Genomic DNA, 25625 nt, shown 5'->3' with positions numbered 1-25625 from the left:
TAAAGAAGTTTAAGGCAGAACTTCCAATATAAATAAAATTAAAAATCTATTCAATGATCTGTATCTTATCATAGTGTGACTGATACAGAAAACAATGTGTGTTCCAACCTGTAGCATCTTAGATTTAACAAAATTCCAAAGCAAATAACTGGAAACAATCTAAATGTCCAACAATTGAAGGATAATCAAATAAATTGAATAAATAAATAATGGGATATTATCATTACAAATCACATTTTCCAATCTTTTTTATTTTGATGATAGCGTCATTGAGATATAATCCACTTACCATAAAATTCACCCATGTAAAGTGTACAATCCAATCGTTTTTAGTATATTCATAGAATTGTGGAACTATCACTACAACCAACTTCAGAAGCTTTTCATCATTTCAAAAAGAAATCCCGCACTCTTTAGCTATCGTCCTCCCCCAGCCCTAAAGCAATCACTAATCTACTTTCTGTCTCTATAAATTTGTATATTCTGGACATTTCATATAAATGGAATCATATATTATATGGTCTTTGGGAATGGACCCTTTCACTTAGCATAACACTTTCAAAGTTCATCCATGTTGGGGCACCATGATGGCTCAGTCGGTTAAGCATCCGACTTCAGCTCAGGTCGTGCTCTTGCAGTCTGTGAGTTTGAGCCCCACATCAGGCTCTGTGCTGATAGCTCAGAGCCTGGAACCTGCTTCAGATTCTGTGTCTCCCTCTCTCTCTGCCCCTCCCCAGTTCACCCTCTGTCTCTCCCTTTCTCTCTCAAAAATAAATTTTAAAAAAATTTAGAAAAAAGGTTCATCCATGTTGTAGCAGCTGTCAGTAGTTCATTCCTTTTTATGACGGTGTAATATTCCACTGTATGGATAGATCACATCTTGCCTGTTCTTTCATCAGTTGATAGGCATTTGGGTTGATTACATCTTTTGACTATTATGAATAATGTTTCTGTGAACATTCATGCATAAGTTTGTGTGAGGACATATGTCTTCAGTTCTCTTGCATATATACCTAGGAGTAGAATTGCTAGAATATATATATATGGGAATTCTATGTTTAAGTTTATGAGGAACTACTAGACTATTTTCCAAAGTGACTGCACCTTTTTACATTCCTACCAACAGTGTATGAGCATTCTGGTTTCTCCACATCCTTGCTAACACATGTTATTATCTGACTTTTTGATATGGCCATCCTACTGGATACAGAGTAGTGACTCATTGTAGCTTTGATTTGCATTTCCCGAGTGGCTAATGATGTTGAGCACCTTTTCATGTGTTTATTGGCCATCTGCATATCTTCTTTGGAGAAAAGTCTATTCAGACCCTTTGTCCATTTTTAATTGGGTTATTTATCTTTTTATTATTGAGTTATAAGAGTTCTTTATATAATCTATATACAAATTCCTTGCCAAATATATGATTTGTAAATATTTTCTCCCATTCCTTGGGTTATCTTTCACTTTTCTGAGAGTGCCTTGTAAAGCACCAGTTTTAAAAATTTTAATTAACCCCAATTTATCTATTTTTTCTTTTGTAGCCTGTGTTTTGGTGTCATATATAAGAATCCATTACCAAATCCAAGGTGACAAAGATTTTGTTCTATGTTTTCTGCAAAGAGTTTAATGGTTTTAGCTCTTAGCATTTAAGTTTTTGATCCATTTTGAGTTCATTTTTGCATGTGAGGTATGTGAGGACTATATACATTTTGTATATGAGGAATATATACACTTTTGTATGTGAAGAAAGTGTCCAAGCTCATTCTTTCACATGTGGCTACCAGTTGTCCCAGCACCATTTGTCAAAAAGTCTATTCTTTCCCTATTTCACCCCTGAATTTGAAACCCTTATCTTCACACTCCTGTTAAAAATAAATTCACTATAGTGGGGTGCCTGGGTGGCCCAATTGGTTAGGCATCCAACTCTTGATCTCAGCTCAAGTCTTAATCTCAGGGTCATGAGTTCAAGCCCCACATTCAGCTCTATGCTGGACATGGAATCTACTTTAAAAAAATAAAATAAAATAAAAATAAATTCACTATAGACACATGGTTTGTTTCTGGACTCCCAGTTCTATTTCATTGATCTATAGGTTTATCCTTTTGCTACTACCACACTGTCTTGATTATTGTTGCTTTGCAGTAAGTTTTGAAATTGAGAAGTGCGAATCCTCCACCTTGGTTCTTCTTTTTCAAGGTTGTTTTGACTATTCTGGGTCACTTGAATTTCCATATGAATTTTAGGATCAAATTGTCAATTTCTGCATAAAATGGCAGCTTGGATTTTGAAAACGGTTGCATTAAATCTGTAGATCAGCTTGGGGAAGCACTGACATCATAACAATATTAAATCTTCCCATCTGTGAACATGGGATGTCTTTCCTTTTATCCAATCCTTTTTAATGTACTAGAGGAATAATATGATGTAGCTATGTCACCAGGAAAATAGAAATGATATTCCTTGGTTATGGGATAATGGATAATTTTTATTTTATTTTTAAACATTTCTGTATTTTCCCATTTGTCAACAAAGAATATCTTTTATATAACCAGAAAGAAGTTATTTTTAAAGGAAAATATTCTTTAATAAAATACACTTACACTTAAAGTACTTTATAAACATGGAATATGCTTGGAAATGAAAATGCTTGAAAGATTTTTCAAAATTCATGAACATACCAATCTTTATTCTTGGTCATTTCTTCATCAGAATTTACTGATTGTATGCTGTATGGCAAATACTGCACTAGATCCTGAGTGTACTGTTTTTTTTTTTTCAAAGTTTATTTATTTTTGAGAGAGAGAGAGAGAGAGAGAGACGGAGCATGAGTGGGATGGGGCAGAGAGAGAGAGCGAGAGACACAGAATCTGAAGCAGGGTCCAGGCTCTGAGCTGTCAGCACAGAGCCTGACACGGGGCTTGAACCCATAAATTGTAAGATCATGACCCGAGCTGAAGTCGGACACTCAACCAACTGAGCCACCCAGGCACCCCCTGAGTGTACTGTTTAAACAAAATAAGCATAATTCCTACCCTCATGAAGCTACAACTAGTGGGAGACTGACAATGAACAGGCAAACAAGGTAGGAAATAGAAATGCAATTACAAGTTGTAAAGAGTACTTTGGAAGAAAGCCCTTGGTACTATGACAGAGGATATTGGTGGGGAAGAGCTAACCTTTGATACAGTGGTCAGGAAAGCTCTCTCTAAGACACCAACATTTCAGCTGAGGCTTGGCAACTAGATACAAAGGTAAATGGTGGTTTTTAATATTTGTCAAATGTTCAAGATGGTTTCTTAAAACTTAAAGGTAAAAATAAGAAGCTTTACAATTCCAAAGGGAAATTAATCTCAACAAATAGAGTAACCCCACCACCTCCTATACCATGATAAATAGGGTCCAAAAAATTCAATACTATAAAATGTGGGGTTAAGTCATCGTAGTTAATGAAATGCACCAGAAGAGCCTGCTGTGGTCCCACTATACAGTCCCAATCCTACCCTGTCCAAGCTGCAATTTGGCTCCACCTAACAGTAGTTGTCAGTTCCAGCTTAACTATCCATGGGGATTATTCTGGGTCCTGGTGGCAGGCTGGAAGTTCCTGGGCAGAGGCAGCAATTCCAGGAATCTCCAGTTAGCTGGTGCTTTTTTTGTCAGCCTGCTAAGGAAGCTTGGGCCAAGAGAATATTGAAGATTCAAAGCCCTACCCTTTACTTCCCTCTTCCTGAGGTGGTGTGCCCTGACGTTTCCCCTCCTGGTCTCAATCTATCTTCCACTAGCCTTCCTCTAAACATGAGACCTCCAGCCCACTCCTGTTTGAGAATGAGAGTTAAGCAAAGGACCAAAGCCAATATAGTTGAATGAGGGTTACCATGGAAGTTTTATTATATGTTTTGGTTGCTTCTTGCCTACTCAATATCCATTTCCTGCTCTTAGTAACAGAACTCAGATTTTGTTTAGGAGGCAATGTGACTAATCAAATTAGATGCTTCCTTGAACTCTACTGAAAGTCACCATGGTAAGGTGATATAGTTTGACCAATAAGATTTCAATTAAGGGATTTGAGAAAGCTCTGCCTTAATGATATATGCTCTACTCATTTCATCTTCCTTTTGTACCTTCCTGCCTGGAACCTGGACATGAGGCTGGAGACAGGGCAATCATTTTTTAAGACTATGAGATAACCATGAGGATGAATATTTTATATCAAGAATAGCGATGTAGAGAGATAGAAGGAAGCTGGGCATTAATGCCATTGTGGAATGGCTGTCCCAGCCTGAATGAACCACCTCCGGACCTCTAGGTAAGAAAGTCTGTACTTATTTGACTGTAGTTCGTTTTCCATTATATACAGCCAACTGAAATCCTAACAGATACAGTGGTGTACTATGAACATAAACTTAACATCTTTTAAAGAATCCAAGATTTTTAAGGTCTTAATGTAGAAAGTCCAACTCTCATGTTTATAAAAGAGAAAATTCACAGCATTCCACTCCTTATCATCTACTGTTGAGTGGTCAGTAAAGGTCATTAAACAAAGGGAGCACAAAGGAGCAACTTCAGAGAGGGAGTCATTTAATGCCACCTAACTTCATTAACCCCATTTCCCATGCCACATCAAATAAACATATATTCCAGGTAAAACTGTGCTTGCTATGTAAACATACTTCTAGAGAAGATCCTTGGTGCCTCGTTTCAATGAGATTGCCATCCCTGAACTCCTCCTCTTAAATGGGAATTTTGTCATAGCATAAAATAACTTCAAGAGCAACTCTGCCCACAGGCAAAATTATGGCTTAGGGTTCATTATTGCACACACCTTTCATCTTTCAAGCAGATATATTAAAATGATATGACTCAAGGAATGATACAGTTTTTTCTACTTTTGCCTTAGTAGGTTTCTACTTTAATATGAAATCTCCTCTTTACTACCCCCTTACATACAATGCCTCATCCTCCAAAACAAAATCCTCAAATTATGCCTCCAGAATTCATTATCTTTTGGGGTAGAGACAGCCACCATTTAAAATAATATGAGCAGGGGCACCTGGGTGGCTCAGTCGGTTAAGTGACCGACTTCGGCTTAGGTCATGAACTCACAGTTTGTGGGTTCAAGCCCTGCATTGGGCTCTGTGCTGACAGCTCAGAGCCTGGAGCCTGCTTCAGATTCTGTGTCTCCCTTTCTCTCTGTACCCCCCCCCCCCTCAAAATCAAACATTAAAAATTTTTTTTAAAAAACGAACATTTGTACAAAAAGCGTAGTTCAGATAAAGCAACATACTAATAGGCCGAATCAAAGGAAGGAAAGGAGAGAATTCTACTAGCGTTCTACATACACCCTTGCCCATGTGAAATTAAACTCTTTGTGCATCCTAATGTGAAGAATGTAGACTGTTTTTTATTATTGTAAATAACACAATGGCCATTCGAGTAGGAAATTCAAGTAGGCTTTTCAAGTAGGAAAAAAATCTACACTATATGATGAAATTTTTTATCACAGAGCCAAAACAGGGAAAGACTTCCAGATGAAAATCTATGTGGGGTTAACTGGAATTACATTCCCCCCCCCCCATTTCAGAATAGAATTACTCCACAAAGTTTTCTGGTATCTTTCTCAATGGTTCCTAACGAAACTCTAGAAAAGTAATAAAATTCAACCAAGAATTATCATAATTGAATGGAGTCCCAAATAAATTATGTTTTTAATTGCCAAAATCTTACATGTCAAATTACCTGATTCAGAGATCTTATAAAAATTGGGGGGTGGGGGTGGAAATTCCCCACTCTTTTTTTCTCTAAGTAGGCAAGGGTAATCAGCAGGAGGCAGCCGGGCTTTTTAGAGATCTTTACTATTACCAAGACAAAGGCTAAACTAACATGTCATATACAACTTAGGTGGACTTCTTCCTAGAAGGCAATTCAAATTTCAGCGTGAAAGGTCTTCAGTGCCGTATGTCAACCTTTCAAAGAAGCATACCACAAGACATTACACTGCCTTCTTCACCATCATTGTATGATAAGTGATAAAAAATGTGGGCAGAAGTAATCATTTCGCCAAGCCCTGCGGCTTGAAGCCTCAACACAGCTTCTATACGGAATCTAGAAGCAAACACAGGGAGCGTTATGAGTGGTCACTCAGAGGTGTCCTGACACCCCACTCACCTGGTTAGCTTCTGGAGCTGAGGTATGGGGTCGGGTCTATATTACAGACTCACCTCTAAACCCCCAATTTGTGCCTACGCACTTGGTTCCCCTCAGGCTAACAGGTTTAAATCAGTACTGGGTGGCAAGCTATGTCCATTCTGTGGGTTCCCCAGTTTGGAACACAGAGGCTCTGCAGCACCCGAAAGTTCTTCGCAGCTTGTTTTCACGTCCAAAGCTGTCACTGGGAGCACATCCCTATCCTGGTCTGGCCCCAGGGCTGTCCACTGAGCAGCCGGACTGATCGCTCTCTGGTGCCAAAGCATCTTGACACCCAGGAGCCCGAGACTGCAGAGCAACCCCTCTGACCTGGGACAAGCGGCCAGAACTCCTCTCCCCACAGGCACGAACGCTCCACGACCCGGGAAGGACTTGCATCCTAAAGAGATGTCTCCCGACGCCCAGACAAAGACAGCGCTGGGAAAAGTTGGACCAACTAGCACCACCAGAAGGCGAGCGGATCAGCCCCTAGGCTTCAGTGGGTGAGCCAGCGATGCGCTCTCAGAGTCGCCGCCAACTTTCCCCGTGAGCTTCTGAGCAACTTGCTGGAAGTTGGGGAGAGGGGGCAGAGGAAGGGTCGGAGAGGCTGGTCGCGCGCCCCAGCCCGTTCCGCGTACCTCCCCGAGTACCTGCTAATGTATCCGTCGCCGTCGCCGTCGCAAGTCTGGAAGAGGCGCCGCATCCGCTCCTCCTCGCCAGTGCTGGATGTGTCGCTGCTGCTGCTGCCGCCGCCTCCGCCGCTGCTGCCACCGCCGCTGGCGCTCCCCGCCGCCGCCATCATGCGCCCGCTGCCTGCTCGGGAAGAGGAGGACGCGCGGCCGCGGGAGGAATCCGCGAGGCGCAAAAGCGGCTCGCAGCCCCGAACCTGCCTGACAACGGAGCATGCCCAGTGGCCGCCGGGGCGCTCCGGGCGCGGGATTCCAGCTCTCCGGGTTTTGCCCGGGCTGGGAAGATGGGCGCCCTGCAATCGCGGGAGCAGCACCTCAGCGGAGAGGAAGGAGGGGAAGGTGGATCGTGGAGTCGGGGAGCCAGGGATGGCGAGGGGGCGAGGGGACGCGAGGGGACGCGAGGGGGGGCAGAGTACACAGGAGGTCTCCTGGAAGGGTGTCAACTCCGTGCATCCAACCTTGACGCGGGCCCTTGACACTTGGGGACTCAAGCAGAAGGGAGTGTGCTCCCGGCGGAACTCCTCCAACCGCCCAGAGTCGTGGATTTCTTTTCAGGAAAAAGATAAACACTCCCGTTTTGCAAACTCAGAGCGGTTCTTCTGGTCCCAGGCTGCAAGACTGCGCTGGATTCTGAACCCATAGCCCCAGATGAGACCCTTTAATGTCTAGGGTTTTGTGCATTTTTAACACCTGTCAAGAAATCTGACCCTCCTTAACTCCGGCTGATCGTCAACACTATACTGGAAATAATCTGCTCTCCTGTGTGGCATTGTGAACGTTTGGTCCATTTCTGGAAACAGCTCCTGACCTGACGTCACCAGAATTTGGCCCAACAGTTTTAATAACATCAAAAGCGAACATAATAGATGGTCTCATTTGACCCACACTACACACCTGAAAGATATCTCTTTATTATCAGCCCTGTGTTTTAGGAGGTAGGTAACTACTCCATATAGTATCTTGATTATAAAATAAGATAGTATATTTTGATACCTACTAAGCACTTAATAACTGTTAGCTCTCATTATCCCCAATTTACAGATAAGAAAACCAAGGCACCCAGACTTGCTTTAAGGTTCCAGGCTTAGTGTCAGGGCAGAGGCAAGCCCAGGCAAGCAGTCTAACTCCAGAGCAGGAGGCCTTAAACATGACAGTATCCTTCCACCACAGCAGAAAAGGAACCACAATGAACCAATTTGTGGTTTAGGGAATGACTCATTATTCTGTCCCAGACTTTCTGCCAGAGGTCTGAGAATTCCTGTGGTAGTTTTAAAACACATCTGCAGATTCTTTGGTGCACCTCTCATCAGGAGGTGGAGACTGTTTGCCTTCCCTTGAACCTGAGTGGGCCTTTGTGATTCTCTTGACTTCTGAGGCTGGTTTAGAAAAGACACTACAAATTCCATTTGACTCCCTCACTTGGGACAGGGACCTTGGAAGCCCTGAACTGCCCTGAAAGAAATTTGTCCACACTAAGCTTCCATGCTGGAGAGACTGTGTAAAGACAGAAAGAGATGTCCAAGGAGCCTAGGACGTTCCAGTCTTCTCAGCCCAGGTGCCAGATACAAGTGAATGAGAGAGCCTTCAGATGATGCTAGACCTAGACACTGAAACTGCATTAGAGACCCTGAGCAAACACTGTCCAACTGAGCCCTGACAACCCCCAGAGATAAGATGGCAATAATTAAAGGATTGTTGTGGTTTTAAGCCACTAAGTTTTGAGGTCATTTGTCATGCAGCAATAGAACCAGAAGATATCCATATGTCTTGGAATTGTCTGCCAGGTCAGAAGGAAACTGTTTTTGCTCTCTTCTCGCCCTTCTGTGCCCCATCCACTCCATCCGACTTCAGTTCTTTTTAATTCTGTTAAGTTCCCAGGACTTCAGGGCACTTATAATTTGTACATTGAATAAAATGTCATCTTAGAAAAATTCTGTCAGTATATCCAACAGTATTTGCTAAAAGATGCTACTCTCAACACAAATACTCCTGTCTACAATAGAGCAAGGACCAATGTTCAAATGTCTAAAAAATAAATGAATATTTAGAATCTTTTTCTCATTTTTCACAGAATAAAACTTTTATTACTGTCTGAGAATACAGCCAGACAGGAGTTGTTACCCTCAAATCCTCCTAGACAATTGATGGTTTGGGGGCAAAAAAAAAAAAAAGAAAAAAAAAAGAAAAGAAAAGAAAAAAAAAGGGCATTTTTCTAAATACACATGTACGGAGGGTCTGGAAACCAAAGGATTTTCCAGGATTTGACTAGATCTCTTTATAACCACACTTCATTTTTACAGAAAGTAGAGTTTCAAAGCAAAGAATGTTTTTCTCCTGGGAGAATATGTGCATGACAGCTCTGGAGGTTTAAATTTAAACCATCTTGAATTAAATCTGAACACACAAAAAAGTGGATCTTGACAAATTTCTTAAGCAACATTATGCTCATGCTTGGGTAATTCAGAAATGGCTGAACAGATAGGTTCAACCTTCCAGAAAAGAATTTGCTTCTGAGCTAATATGAAGCATATGAAATTTCAGCTGAAAAGGTTACTAGGAGAGGGAGAAATTTGTAAGACATTGAAAATAGAGATGCCAGATGAATATAAAGATGATAAATGTAAAGTAGGAGCTTGGAATGAGAGCAATACCCATGGCCATAAATCTAACAGTACTGGTTATGTCATAATTCTAAAGGTTTTATGTATTTATCCAAGATGAGTACATAGCTCAACATCGTCCTTATCCAGTTTTTTTTTCTTCTCAGATTCCTTTTGGTTATAATAACACTTCACATTTATGTCATACATTTCAAAATACACCATGTATATTATAAGACATACTGTCCTTTATGTCCAAAGTTACCAGTTATAACAAATAAAACCATTGCAGAGTTGTGAAAACTTGATTACCTGGTGCTTGCCATTCCAAATTCTCTTTACCTAAACTAGGACCACATGTTAGAGTTGGAATGAGGACACACTCACACACCTGCCCTGGTGCCCTCTACCCACCCTTCTCTCTCTAAGGTGTTTTTATGAGCCCAGCTAAGTTCCTATATCCCTCAAAAAGCCTTCCTTTACTTCCCCAGGTCACAGTGATGTCCCAGAGCTCTCTTAGCTTGAAGCACACATTTTGAGGACAGAATCATATAGTTTAATGGTGATTTGCCTTCCCTACCCACATTACCAATTATTTATTAATAAATGAGGTTGTAAATTCCTGAGAGAAAACAGTAAGGTAGAGTTGAGGGAGCTCAATGAACATTTATTGAGCCCTTATCACAAATCAGTAAGTACTGATTTAAATGTTTAAATACCTTATTTAATGCTATAGAGTGGGGAAAGTACTTATCATCCCTATTTATGGGGTGGAGGGAGGTAAGTGAAGAGGAGTAAATCCAAAAAATTAATAGCAGTGTGCCCAAGTAAAGAGTCAGTTCCCGATGGACTGACAGCTGAAGGTTGTTTTCTGACAGTACTCTTAGAAGCTGGGCAATAAGTCCTTTCTTTCTTTTTTTTAATATTTATTTATTTATTTATTTATTTATTTATTTATTTATTTGGTAGGGGGAGGGGAAGAGGGAGAGGGAGAGACAGAATCCCAAGCAGGATCTGCACTGCCAGCACAGAGCCCAACACGGGGCTCGAACTCATGAACTGTGAGATCATGACCCAAGCCAAGATTCAGAGTCAGACACTTACCTGACTGAGCCACCCAGGTGCCCCAACAAGTCCTTTCTTGGAGGGAGAACTGTGTGGTACATTCCCTTTTTAATCACAGGTCACTTCTTGAGCCATTGGATCTACTCCTTCATATATATTTGGGGAGCCTCTCCTCCAAGATTCTGGTGAGCCTCTCTTTCAGGGGGAATCTTAGAAGAGGAAGTTTAGTGGGAAAATTATAATAGCCACCACTGCTTTAGGTCCTAGGGTCCCAAATGCTACTCATTGTCCCTTTCCTCCACTAGCAAGTCAGATCTCCTCACCCTCAAGAGCTGGCCTAGGCTGTTTACTGGGTGACACAACCCAGATTCTCATCTCTGATTGCTGCACTTGTTCATTTACTGTTAAACTGAAGGGAGAACAAAGAGGTATAAATCTATTCCTCTTTTCCTCTATTATGTAATTGTAGCACTGCCTCTTCTTGATGATCAGTGTCAATTACCTCAGCCAAGATAATGACTCTTCTTGCCTGCTGCTGTCTGTATCCCTTGATGGAAGTGGTCTTCCATTGGAGAATAGACCTCGTAACCCTGCAGAGGCAAGAGCTTTGGGGACAAGAGGCACAAATTTCCCAATTGGATAATTTCCCAATAGTGAGTTGAGGCAAGTGTGGTCATTCCTGCTTCTACCTTTTGGTTTCTAGACCCATGGAAACCTCTTATTGGAGATGCAGCACTATATGAAGTCTTTGGTTCAACATATATACTGAGCTCTGGAAGGTGGTTCACCATCCTCATAAAGTATCACCTTCAAGATGACAAATTAGCTGTGCTTCTAGGGGGCTGTTCTACTCTTTCCAGCAGCTTCTTGTGGTGCAGTATGTAGTACGACCAGTGGGTGGAAAATAAAAACACTAATTCAAAAAAGATATATGTACTTCTATGTTTATTGCAACATTGTTTGCAATAGCCAAGATATGGAAGCAAACCAAGTGTTTATTGATAAAAGAATGGATAAGGAAGATGTGGTGTATATACACAATAGAATATTACTCAACCACAACAAAGAATGAGATCTTGACATTAGTGACAACATGGATGGACCTAGAGGGTATTATGCCAAGTGAAATAAATCAGACAGAGAAGGATAAATTGATTTCACTTATATGTGTAATCTAAAAATCAAAGAACTATTTGTTTGTTCATTGATTTTGTTTTTTAGATTAGACTCATAAATTCAGAAAACAAATTGGTAGTTGCCAGAGGAGACAGTAGAGGAATGCATGAAATAGGTAAAGGGAATTAAGAGGTACACAAGTCCAGTTATAAAATAAGTAAGGCACAGAGATGAAAAGTACAGAGAATATAGTCAACAATATCATGATAATGTTGTATGGTGACAGATGGTGACTATACTTCTCGTGGTGAATATTGAATAATGTAATGTATAGAATTGTCAAATCACTATGTTGTACACCTGAAACTAATTTAACATCATATGTCAACTATACTTCAATAATAAAAAAAAAGTTAAAAAAATCTGGATCAGGCTATGCATCATAATATATCTAAGATGTTTATTGTTGGATAGCTGATATCAAACCTTTTCTTTTTCATATTTTTCCTTCTGGGTTCAGATATAGGAAGTCAGCTATATAGGATTTAGATTCAGATTTCTCTAAAATGGGCCTGGTACTTTCTTTGCACACACAGCACCCAGTGAGAGGCTTGCATTTCTTCTTGCAGCTGAAGGGTATGGCAAACACAACAGGAAATTGAGGGGCAGGCTGAGCATTTGCATGGCTACCTCAGATGATGGCTGACTCCCCAGCTGCCTCCACCCCAACTGTGGTGACTTTAGCAGGCTGTGAAGAGGAGCCTTCTATGTAGCAGGTACTCAGTATTGATTGGATTTAAATAATCCCTAGCTAAATATCATTTCCTGTAAGGAGTCTGGGTATCCTGGATTCAAGCTGAGCAACCATACTCTGTGAGGGATCAAACTGGCCACCAGTGAAGGAAATGGTGAGTCCAAGAACCCCAGAGAGAGGGGCCCCAACCCAACATCTCAAAGACTTTAGGCATAGTTTTAAAACTACAGGTCTATATCCTATCTAAGGGTTACAAAATCATTTTAGTGGATGGTGACAAGCTTTTTTTTTTTTAATGAGCTAGAGAAATATATTACATAAAGCAATATTGCTTCAGAAAACTTTTTCATTTGTGAATGTATGTTTTTCTGGGGTATAGCATAAAGTGAGTGTGTATCTGGTTGTGTATCTGGCTAAAATATACTGCCTTAGGGGGAATATACTTAAATTTAGAATTATCACCCTGACACTCAGCCTAGAAGCCTTACTTTTGCTTTCCTTTCTTTTGATCATGAATAGCTTGAGGCATCTCTCTTACTCCTTTCCATTTCATTCATCCTGTATTCATTAGAATTGGGGTGATCAAGAAGAATGCACCTTATTTCTGTTCCTTCTATGCCCCTTTTCCCTTCCAGTTGGTGACATGGGTGGGCTAAGAAGGCTGGACTCCTCCATTTCTCTCTCCTAGCAGGCAAAATAATCAAGAGTGAGCTAGGCTGTTGGGTTCTGGGAAGGGATTGGAACAGGCTTCTTATCTGAGATAGGTGGAGCCAATGAAGAAATTACTAGAAATATCATTTGGATCTTCAAATCCAAGGAATGAGGCAGAAATCCAAAGCCAATGTGCAGAGGCAAACAGTGTGAGACATAAGGGTGAAGGAGGAAGGATTGATCTTGCAGTGTTGAAATGGGAGGGCAGGAGCAAAGGGAAGAATCCCCAGAATGAGGAACATCCACAGCAATGTTTCATGATTTGAAAATGAGAAAAGCTAAAATATACCAACTATTACCTTATCTACCAACTTATATATTTTAAATGTGCCAAAAGGAGATGACAGGGGTATGGATTACTTGAGTATATCCATTTCCAAATTATATAGCTAAAAATTGTGCATTTCAATGTACATATATTTTAATTTTAAAAATGACAATAATTAAGAGTAGGAATTGTGTAAAGGTACAGATGGATCAAGAATGGCAGATTGTTGGGGCGCCTGGGTGGCTCGGTCGGTTAGGCATCCGACTTCGGCTCAGGTCATGATCTCGCGGTCCGTGAGTTCGAGCCCCGCGCCGGGCTCTGTGCTGACTGCTCAGAGCCTGGAGCCTGTTTTGGATTCTGTGTCTCCCTCTCTCTCTGCCCCTCCCCTGTTCATGCTACGTCTCTCTCTGGCTCAAAAATAAATAAACGTTAAAATTAAAAAAAAAAAAAAAAAAAGAATGGCAGATTGTTGGGGCACCTGGGTGACTCAGTCCATTAGATCACATTCTCATAATTCATGAGTTCAAGCCCCACATCAGGCCTCATGCTGAGGATGAAGCCTGCTTGGGATTCTCTCTCTCTCTCTCTCTCTCTCTCTCTCTCAAAATAAATAAACATTAAAAATCCCTAAAAAAAAAAAAAAAAAAAAAAAAAAGAATGAAGCTGTGTGATGGGTACATGGGGATTCATTATACTCTATTTACTTTGTATGTGAAATTTTTCCACAATGCCTCAAAATGTCTTTAACACTCCTCCTTGTTATTAATCTATCCAAAGGCTAATATTGCCTTTTCTTCATAACCTCTCACCAACATGGAAGCAATGAATTGACTGTTTCCACATTTCTGGCTGCTCCCAACAGCCAAGTCTTGAAGTTGCTATAGACCAGATGGTCCAGGAGCAGCCTATCTGCCATAGTCACACCAGGTTATAGTCATGCCAGATTTAGAAGGAATATAAGAGATAGAGACGGTGGCTTTGTGTCTGAAACATGTATTAAATCCAGTACGTCTCCAACCCACAGGGCTCTGTGATGTCAGATCTTCCCAGGAACCTGTAAAGATAGAAGAGACTCATGCTTGTTATTTCACTGCATTGATAATTAAGGCAACAAGACTTGTGTCTACCTGGAAAGTGCCAGACATTCTGAATTATGAATAGAGTAGGTGAGGTGGCAACAGCTGGCAATTCAACATGTGTGGTTTGCTTTAACAGGAAATCGCAAACTAATCTTTGAGGCCTAACACAGCATGAAACTCACAGAATTACGTGCTCAGGGCTATGAAATTAAAGTCTTGCTGATGAGGAAATGGCCCCCTCATCTACCTCCTCATTAACAGGCCCAGAAAGAGGATGTGCTGCCAGAGGCTGGTCTTGATGTCTAATGATCTGAGACAGAACTGGAGCACTAATATGAAATGGTATAGTAGAAAGGTGTTCTAATCTTGGATCTTCAAGTTACTATGCAATATTGGGCAATCCACCCAGCTAAGCTATACTTTCATTTCCTCATCTGTAACATGATCTGGCTGATATTTCTAAAATTCCATTATTTATTTGCCAAAAGGTTTCATTCATCCATTATTGGCAAGTTATCAGTAAGGTAGAATTGCCCTTGGCTCATGTGTCACCTATTTCTTGACAAGGGTCAGTCTCACAAGCAGAGAGAATAGTGACTACTTTGTGGTGATTTAGAGCATAAGGAGATGAAATCCCAAGTTTGCAAACTCCTCACTAGCTATAGCATTTCCTGAAACTACACTAGAAGAGATTTTTTTTTCTTTGAATTTTGGAGGTTCTTTTTAAGAATCCCTATTAAAATGGAAATGCCCCTGGAAGACTACTCAGCCCTTAGCACTCATTTAAAACTTTGTAGAAATAGTCCATTAGATAAACAGGTCTTGTGGGCAGTAGGAGAAGGGACTGAAGAAGAGTGTGAAGGCACTGATGTGAGTCTAGTGCAGTTGGACTCCACCACCCCAAGTAATAGACCAGTTGTTGCAGGAAATGAAATACAAAAGGATTAAGGTTAGGGAATAGTTTGAGGGGACTTGAATCAGTAGCAGTCCACGTGAATTTTAGCACATGATTCCAAAGTTCCTTACATCTGTGTTAAGTACTCAATGTTTGTGTCTCCACACCACCCACAAAATCTACATGTTGAAACCCTAAGCCCCAATGTGATAGTATTTGGAGACGGGGCCTTTGAGAGGTAATTAGGGCTAGATGAGGCTATGAGAGTCCCCATGATAGGATTAGTGCCTTATTAGAGGAGACACAAAAGAGCTTGCTCTCTCCCCCTTGGCCACACACACACTCCAAAGAAAGTTCATATGAACACACAGCAAGAAGGCAGCCATCTGTAAGCCAAGAAGAGAGCTCTCTCCAGAACTGGATGCTGCCAGCCATTGATCTGGGACTTTCCAACCTCCAGAACTGTGAGAAAATAAACTTTGGTTGTTTAAGCCACCCAGCCGGTGGGTATTTTGGCACAGCAGCCTGAGCTGACTAATACAATCTCCTTTTAATCACATGGCCCCCTTCCCTTCCAGTGTTAGCCATGAGTCAATTTGCCAAATCAGGCATGAAAGAAATGTCCCTGGCAAGGGAATATTCTTAAACATTATTCCTCTCCCAGAGACTACCAGGCTGGTGCTATTTTTACATGAATCCAGAGCACTTCTCAGACCCCAAGAAGTTTTCTGACTACTTTTAGAGGACCCAACCAGACAAGGTGGTTGCATTTCCTAAAGGAACCTCCCTCTTGACCTATCCCACATGAGAAATAGGTTTACCAACTTGCTAGGTATTGAAAAAGTTGGAAAGACTTTTAATGATTTCTTTTAAATTATCAAGTTTCAAACATACTCCAAAGTAAAAAGAGAGCAGTACAAAGAGCATCCATATATTCACCACTCAGATTCAGTGATTGCCTGTGAAGATTTTAAAGGAAAATGCCAGTGAGAGACAAAGCATTATATCTACAAAGTACTAAATGTGCCATGGGGGAAATAAACTCATTATTTAGTGGGATATAAATACACTATTGAGCTACAGGAGAATGTGTCTAATTCTTCCTCAACCACATGCAAGGGTAAATCTGACCTAAGCTTTAAAAACTGGATCCTCGGGGCACCTGGGTGACTCAGTTAAGCATCCAATTTCTGCTCAGGTCATGATCTCACTCTTTGTAAGTTCAAGTCCCGCATCGGGTGAGCTCAAGTACTGATTTGGGCTCCACACTGAAAGTGCAGAGCCTGTGTGGGATTATCTCTCTCTCTCTCTCTCTGCCCCTCACTCACTCCCTTTCTCGCTCTCTCTCTCAAAAAAAAGGGAAATAAACTTTTTAAAATAAATATATAAATAAATAAAACTGGATTCTTTAACAACAAATGAGCAGAGGAAAAAAAAAAAGAGAGAGAAACCAAGAAACAGATTCTTAACTGTAGAGAACAAACTGATGGTTACCAGAGGAGAGGCGGGAGGGGGCACGTGTTAAACAGATGATGGGGATTAAGGAGTGTACTCCTCAAGATGAGCACTGGATGATGTATGGAAGTACTGAACCACTACATTGCACGCATGAAAGTAATATAGCACTGTATGTTTACCTATACTAGAAGTAAAATTAAAAACTCAATAAAAAATAAAAACTAGAGTGTTTAATAAAATGGAAACATTCAATATTCAGGGATAAACCTTTTTTCTTTCAGCAGGTTTTTTATGTTTTCTTCTCTTCAGAGGGCCCCAGGAAGGGATTCCCAGGAGAAGGATCCATGGACAGACAGACTTCCCTTTTTCATATCCAAGTCCATCTTAGCAGTCTCCTGAAAGAGAAACCTAGGGACATCACTCCTCCAACCCTACTGCATCCTCTTATAGATCCCCATCTGATTCTTTGTACAAACACAGTTAAATCCCTAAAGTGTCATAATTTCCACACTTGATTTTTAGAGCCTACCTTTGACTAGCATCCTAACAGCATGGTTTCCTTGACATTCTACAAGGACATATGTATGTCACTTCCATCTTTAAATCCATAAAGTGGTTCCAATTCCAAGGAAAGTAAATTTTCTCTGCTACCAGACCACAGACTAGACTCCCATGGCTTACATTGGGTCACTGCTTTCTTTCTTGCTTCCTTCCAGATACCTCTTCATGTTCCCAGTGAGTGATCTTCAGTGTTGTGACATGGTACTTTCTCTTCTTTACCTATAATCAGAAAGTACTTTCTCTTCAACCCTATAATCAGAAAGTTATTCCTGTGACCTTTTCCAAACTTCTTCTTTCCCCTTTACTGTACATCCCTTTAAAACTACATTTACTGGCGGGGCACCTGGGTGGTTCAGTCGGTTAAGCGTCCGACTCTTGCTCTCTGCTCAGGTCATGATCTCATGGTTTGTGAGTTTGAGCCCCACATCAGGCTCTGCAGTAACAGCGCAGAGCCTGCTTGGGATCCTGTCTCTCCCTCTCTCTCTGCCCCTCCCCTGCTTGTGCTCTCTCTCAAAATAAATAAATAAACTTAAAAAAAAAAACAAATTACATTTACTGGATAGGAGAAGGGAACCTAGCGAGACTGCCTGAAAGAGGTATATTTTACTTTTTTTTTTTTACTTTAATTCCAGTGTAGTCAGCATATAGTTTATATTAGTTTCAGGTGTAAAATGCAGTGGTTCAGCAGTTCCATATGTTACTCAGTGCTCATCAAGATAAGTGTACTCTTAATCCTCTTCACCTATTTCACCCATTCTCCCTCCCACCTCCCCTCTGGTAACCACCTGTTTGTTTTCTATAGTTAGGAGCCCGATAAAGAAGATGTAGTATATGTATATATACAATGGGATATTAGTCAGCCATAAAAAAGAATGAAATCTTGCATTTGCAACACCATGGATGGATGTAGAGAGTACAATGCTAAGGGAAATAAGCCAAGCAGAGAAAGACAAATACCATGTGATTTCACTAATGTGAGGAATTTAAGAAAAAAATAGCAAACAAAGACCAAAAAAAGAGAAAGAGAGATAAACCAGGAAAAGGAGCTTTCCCTCCTCTTAGTCATTCATAGTATGAGAGCAAGGGCTCCAGAAGTTACAGGATGCATTTGCCAACCTATTGTGTTCACATTTGGGGGCTGAGCTTTTTATTGTTTGGAAGTCGGCTAAAGGGTGTTCCAGATGGTTTTGAGGCACATCTTATAAAAATATCCATTTAAATGTTAAACTCTAAGTCTTAAGAGAGTGTGTCTATTTACATTTTTCTGTACGACTACTGAATATATTAGTGTTTGGTGCTTTGGGTAATGATCGGGTTATTCTATGATGACATGACAGTGGGTAAGGAAGAGGAAGAGTACAAACTAGTTGGCAGCATCTTCTAGAGAGTCTGTTTTTATGATTTTTAAATACAAACACTGCATCACATGAACCCAACTGCTTCCATCTCAACTTTTATTATGATTCGTGCCATTATTACAGTAGTTTACAGTTGTATAGTAAAATCAGCGACTTTCAAAGCCGAGGACCGAAAGCCAAAGATAGCTTTCTGGTACCACCTTGTGGCTAACATATTAATACACATTTTAAGCTGATCACTAGATACATAGAGTATTAGCAAAATATGTATTTTTGGATGTATATATAATTCTGTATATAACAAATGATAGAGCTGGAAGAAATTTTACAATTACTTAAACCTCAGGTGGTAAGAACAGATTTCATTCCACAGATGCATGGACTTAATTTCTCTCTAACCTAATCTCAGTTAATTTAGGGGCCCCCTCGTCCATCCCTAGGCTTGCTTCTAAGTTCTCGGGGATTTAAAGGGTGTCAAGTCATCAGGAAGTGTGGGAAAGAGTTTCTGATCCTTGGCTGTCAAATAACATAGGTCATATCTGAGTCTTTCATTGCTTGTTCCCAGCTTCAAGACAGCTTCAGGTCTGGTATATAAGTGCTGATTCTGGATCTCTCCTGCTGCTCTACACCACACTGAGCCCCACCTGCCTAGGCACATAACACCACCATTTTTCCTGGGCTGCCTCTCTGGAGCTCCACCTGGGGAAGCAGCACATGTCATTCTGTTCTAGGATCTCCCAAACCATGCAGAGTTTGTGTTTTTTTCTCTTCTAGGACAGCAGGACTCAGGGCTCCTTTTTTAGCAACTCATAGGCATATTAGTACCTGACTTCTTCCTCTCCCAAGTATTCCTATTTCTTCCACCCCACAGCCTCTAGCAACAATTCTTCTACTCTGTTTCAATAAGTTTGACCTTTTTTTTACTACGCAGTATTTGTCTTTTTCTGTCTGGCTTATTTCACTTAGTATAATGCCCTCCAGTTTCATCCACGTTGTAGCAAATTACAGGATTTACTTCTTTTTTAAGGATGAATAATATTCTATTATATAGAGAGATAATATATGTATCACATTTTCTTGATCTATTCATCCATTGACAGGCACTTAGCTTCTTCCATACCTTGTCTATTGTGAATAATGCTGCAGTCAACATGGAAGTACAGATAATGGTTCCATTTCCTTTTAATATATACCCAGAAGAGGGAAAGCTGGATCATATGGTAGTTCTATTTTTAATTTCTTGAGGAGCCTCCATACTGTTTTTCCATTAAGTAACTATAAGATCCCTCTATAGAAAAGTAGCAGCCCTCTTCACAGTAGATCAATTTGTTCATGTTTGTGAAGGACACTGAGAACAGGGTAAGGTGGGCTTTGACTCCTTGAAGCCACACCGGCCTTCAGCATCAATGGCTAGTCCTCCATTTCTCAGAGGAGGGCCTGTCTCCTCACAGGCAGGAAAGCTCAAGGAGGACCATGCTCTTTGCAAACTGCAGAATACTGTGTATTGGCGATGCTGGGATCTGAGACTTTCCAGCCCAAACTAATGCCATTTCCCTCATACCTTCCCCTCTGGTCTGGCCGATGGGGGTCTAGGACCTAGACCCCCAGATTTCCTCTCCTGGAAGCAGGTACATATGCTCACTGGAAGCTGAGTCCTCTAGAAATTTCTGGTCCATCAGTATGGCCCTCAGGGAAGCTTCACCATCACCTACCTCCCAGCCTCCCCAAGAGCACCAAATCTGCCTTCATCTTCAGTCCATCCACTTCACCCTCCTCTATGTTGGCAAGCTGGTGAGTGCAGCAGGCAAGAGGCTGACCGTTTCATGGGCTCAACATCTCCATCCCTGGGGTAAGAAGGGTGCAGCAGGTGGTGCCTGGATGGGGGCTGGGGAAATAAGGGGATACAGGAAGTAAGGGGATACAGAAAGTAAGCATACAGAGAGGGGATGAAGATGAGAGGGTACCCTGTGAGGGAATCACTGCGACCTAAAATCATCCCTTGTTTCCCTGCCATCCCTAGGGTAAAGACCAAGCTTCATAATGTGAAACTCAGAGCTGTTCTGTATCTCAGTGCTCCCGGGCTCTCCGTGGTCACCTCTCACCAACACAGTACTTCTAGTAACAGTCTGTCTCAAACACTTGAGTCATACCTCTACTTCTCTGAATATGTTGTCCCATCCCTTCTGTCATTTGAACATGGAACTCTATGCAGGCAAGTCCTGATCTGGTGTTCAGCACCCGGAGCAGGGCCAGTCCCTAAGTCAGTGAGTGTAAGGAACTGAACTGCCTGTTTAGGCCAACATTGGGGCATGGGAGCTGGGTTTCTGGCAAGCTCTATTCAGGCTCTATGTAGAGCCAAGGTCCCTGACCCCCACCTTCGGCTTCCCTGTTCCCCAGGTCACTCACTTGGACATGCAGTTGGGTGGACATACCAATGACTATGCAGAATTTGGGGCCAACAACAAGCTAACCTGGCAGCATCTGTGCATGCAGCAGCTGGTGGAGCAGGTGGAGTAGACGAAGCAGATCCAGAAGGAGCAGGACTACTGGAGGGTGAGGGGCTCAGCTGGCCCAGTTGGGAGGAGGGATGTGTAACCTCCCAGGGAGTAAGTCTTCCACCTCTTGAGAGAGGGGAGAAATTCAGTCTAGCCAGGCACCTTCTCCCTTCTCCCTTACCACAGGCAAGAGGAGCTTCTGACAGGCCAGCAAGAGCACCAATCAGTGGGTGCCATTGTGGTCCATTCTATGGACCTTAATCCTTGTGGCCATTGGCATCTGGCAGATACAGTACCTCAAGAGCTTCCTTAAAGCCAAGAAGCTTGTGTAGATGGGTCCAAGAGACCTAGCATCCACTCACTACCCTCTGCTGGTTGGTGGGAAATGACCTGGCCTGGTCTATCTCTTGGCTTTCCCCACCGCTCCCAACCCCACAAGGTTTCCTTGCTATTTGGAGGGGAACAGAACTCATTTCTTGGCCAGCACTGGGGAGAGAATGGGTTTCCAGTTGGAGATGCTTGGATAAGAGAAGATGTAGACTCCTTTGTGATTCATCATGCTAAGCAGGAAGGGGTTAAACAGGATGGATGAACTATCCCAAGAAGGAGAAATAAGAGTGAAAATAAACTGCAGACTTTCTAACCTAAACGTTTATTGCCTCCTACTCTGCAATTCATTCTGGTGTTTTCTGTGTCTAACCAGATATTAACATGAAACCCTGCATGCATTGGTGGGGGACTGATCTCAAATTGGTTGGGGTGAAGAGATGCACCCCAGAAGCCTTCACAACATGTGGAGAGCTCTTTCCAGAAAAGGCCAATTTGGGCTCATATTTTGGATAACCTGAGTGCTTGTGATGATCTTATGCCTCTCTCTGAGTTCCAGTCAGGTTCATGTGCTATTCCATTCCAATCACCCTGACTTCTGGGTTTTTCCAGGAGATCACATGAGCATGTTGGTTTTCCTACTATTTTTCAGTCAATCTAGGTCTCTATGATGTCATTGGTTAAATTTTTTCAGGAGATGTTTGCTTTTATATGGTTCTAAGTCACTGTTTCCATCATATTCAGCATGCCCTGTAACTCAATCTTTACATGTGCACACAGTTGATAACCAGGCACCCATGCCCCCATTGCTTCTGCCTGATCTCACCCACATGTTACCAAGCCTTGTGCTGGTTGCCCTTTTGGAATATAATCATCTTTTATTTGAATTTGACATTTTATATTATAAGGAAATTCACTGGTTGGCATCTTCAACAAAATCAAGTCCAAATTGTCAAAGCCAAGGATGTCATTAAAGGGAGACTCCACATGAAGAGGGTGAGCCATGACATCCCTCACCTCTTGGCTCCTGAAATAGACTCACCTTCCCCTGGGATACTATTGAGGGATGACTGCAAACCTCGGGGATGCTGCTTATTTGTGGGTCTGGCTACAATTTGTCTCTGAAAGTATCAATGGGATTTAATTGAAGCTGGGTGGAATAGAGTGGTGGAAACCATGGGAAAGTAAACTCTGATCAGAGAATATGACCTTAGGGTCCATTTCCTTCACCTAAAGCTGAAATTGGGGTGCTCTACTCTTCACTACAGGGGAAACACAGTGACCCAGATAGGCACATTCTTGCCCACAGAGCGTGAGGTCTGACACCAAATGAGGCAGGAGGTTGAACAAGACATAAGGGTGATCATATTTCTGAGAAGGGCAGAAGCCAGGGGTGACATGACAGGAGTCCTAGCCTAATCTAGATGGTCAGAGAAAGCTGCTTTTTTAGAACTATGACTAATAATAGGAGTTAGCTGAAGGAAGACTATTCTGGCCAGAAGAAAGAGCACATAAAGAAGCCCTAAAGCAAGATGATTTTTCAGCAGAAACTTTGCAGGCCAGAAGGAAATGGCATGATGTATTCAAAGTGCTGAAAGGGAAAAGTCTGTAGCCAAGAATACTCTATCCAGCAAGGCTATCTTCAGAATAGGAGAGGTAAAGGGTTTCCCAGACAAACGAAAGTTAAAAGAATTCATGAATACTGAACCAGCCCTACGAGAAATGTTAAGGGGGACTCTGTGAGTGGAAAACAAAAACCATAAGAGTAAGAAAAATAGGAAGCACAAAAACAGTGGAAGTAAGTGTATCTGTAAAAATCCACCAAGATGAGCACAGAATAAAAGAATGTAAAAAATGATAGCAAATATCTCAAACATGGAGGGAGTGGAGAGAAGTAAAGAATGGGTTCAAAAGTAAGTGATCAGCTTAATATAAACTGCTATATGCAGAAGATTGTATATATAAACTGAATGGTAACCACAAATTAAAAAAAAAAAAAAACAGTAATAGATACACAAAAAAATAAGGAGTAAGGAATCCAAGTATATCACCAAAGAAAACCAGCAAACCAGAAAAGAGAAAAAGAGAAGGATCACAGAAAAACTACAAAACAACCACAAAACAAGACACAAAACAAGTTACAAGATGGCAATAAATATATATATATCAACAATTACTTTGAATGTAAATAGACTAAATGCTCCAATCAAAAGACATAGGGTGACAAAGTAGATAAAAAAGCAAAACCCCTCTATATGCTTACTACAAGAGAATCATTTCAGATCTAAAGACACTTGCAGATCGAAAGTGAGGGGATAGAGAAACATTTATAATGCAAATGGATGTCAAAAGAAAGCTAGAGTAGCAATATTTTTATCAGACAAGAAAGACTTTAAAACAAAGTCTGAAAAAAAAATAAAACAAAGTCTGTAAGAAGAGATAAAGAAAGACACTGTATAATAATAAAGGTAATAATCCAACAAGAAGATATAACAATTGTAAATATATATACACCCAACATGAAAGCACTCAAATACATAAAACAGTTAATAACAAACATAGAGGAACTTATCCATAATAGTATAGGACTTTAACATCCCATCCAAACAGAAAATCAACAAGGAAAGAGTAGCTTTGAATGACACACTGGACTAGATGGATTTAACAGATATATTCAGAACATTCTATCCTAAAACAGCAGAATACACATTCTTTTCAAGTGCACATGGAACATTCTCCAAAATATATCACATATTAGGCCACAAACCAAGCCTCAACAAATTCAAAAAGACTGAAGTCATACCATGCATCCACCAAGCTATGAAACTAGAAATCAACCACAAGAAAAAAATCTGGGAAGACCACAAATACATGGAGGTTAAATAACATGCTTCTAAACAATGAATGGGTCAACCAAGAAATCAAAGAACAAAAAGTACATGAAAACAAACAAAAACAAAACACAAGGGTACAAAACCTTTGGGATGCAGCAAAAGCAGTTCTAAGAGTGAAGTTTATAGCAATACAGGCTTACCACAAGAAGAAGAAATATCTCAAATAAACAACCTAACTTTACACCTAAAGGATCTAGAAAAAGAATAACAAACAAAACCCCAAACCAGCAGAAGGAATGAAATAATAAAGATTAGAGCAGAAATAAATGATATAGAAACTAAAAACCAATAGATAAATGAAACCAGGAGTTTTTTCTTTGAAAAGATCAACCAAATTGATAAACCTATAGCCATACTCATTAAAGAGAGAGAGAGAGAAAGAGAGAGAAATGACTCAAATAAACAAAATCACAAATGAAAGAGGAAAAATAACAACAAACACCACAGAAATACAAGCAATCGTAAGAGAATATTATGAAAAACTATATGGCAACAAATTAGACAACCTTGAAGAAATGGATAAATTCCTAGAAACATATAACCTACCAAAACTGAAGCAGGAAGAAATAGAAAATTTGAACAGAAGGATTATCAGCAAGGAGATTGAATCAGTAATCAAAAAACTCACAAACAACAGTCCAGGACCAGATAGCTTCCCAGGTGAATTCTACCAAACAGTTATTTTTTAAGTTTTTATTTATTTATTTTGAGAAAGAGAGGGAGAGAGAGAAAGAGGAGAAAGCAGGGGAGGGACAAAGACAGAGAAAGAATCCCAAGCAGGCTCCAGAGCTGTCAGCACAGACTCTATGGAGGGCTCAAACTCACAAACCATGAGATCATGACCTGAGCCTAAACAAAGAGTCAGACGCTTAACCAACTGAACCACCCAGGCACCCCTATCAAACATTTAAAGAAGAATTAATACCTACCCTATTCAAACTATTCCAAAAATAGAATAAGGAAAACTTCCAAATTAACTCTATGAGGCCAACATCACCCTGATACCAAAACCAGATAAAGACACCACACACACACACACACACACACACACACACACACACACACACGAGAGAGAGAGAGAAAGAGAACTACAGGCCAATATCTCTGATGAACATAGATGCAAAAATCCTCAACAAAATACTAGCAAACAGAATCCAACAATACTCTAAAAAAA

General features: G+C 40.9%; 1 protein-coding gene and 1 pseudogene across 1 annotated transcript in view; one reads left to right on the top strand and one right to left on the bottom strand.

The window, feature by feature from the left end:
• Window positions 1–7010, bottom strand: part of MCC (MCC regulator of WNT signaling pathway) — a 428047-nt gene extending 421037 nt beyond the window's left edge. Inside the window, exon 1 of the mRNA XM_019450488.2 lies at window positions 6832–7010. Within this exon, the coding sequence (XP_019306033.1) occupies window positions 6832–6983 (152 nt within the window). The 5' untranslated portion in view covers window positions 6984–7010. The remainder of the gene's footprint in view (window positions 1–6831) is intronic.
• Window positions 7011–18683: 11673 nt separating this feature from the next.
• LOC109267405 (transmembrane emp24 domain-containing protein 9-like) lies at window positions 18684–21562 on the top strand (annotated as a pseudogene).
• Window positions 21563–25625: the final 4063 nt, after the last annotated feature.

The sequence above is a fragment of the Panthera pardus genome, unplaced genomic scaffold (genome assembly GCF_024362965.1).
Source record: "Panthera pardus isolate Hobbes unplaced genomic scaffold, ASM2436296v1 HiC_scaffold_2, whole genome shotgun sequence".
NCBI classification, from domain to species: Eukaryota; Metazoa; Chordata; class Mammalia; order Carnivora; family Felidae; genus Panthera; species Panthera pardus.
Note: the sequence above shows the minus strand (reverse complement) of the source record. Positions and strands in the feature narration are given on the sequence as shown.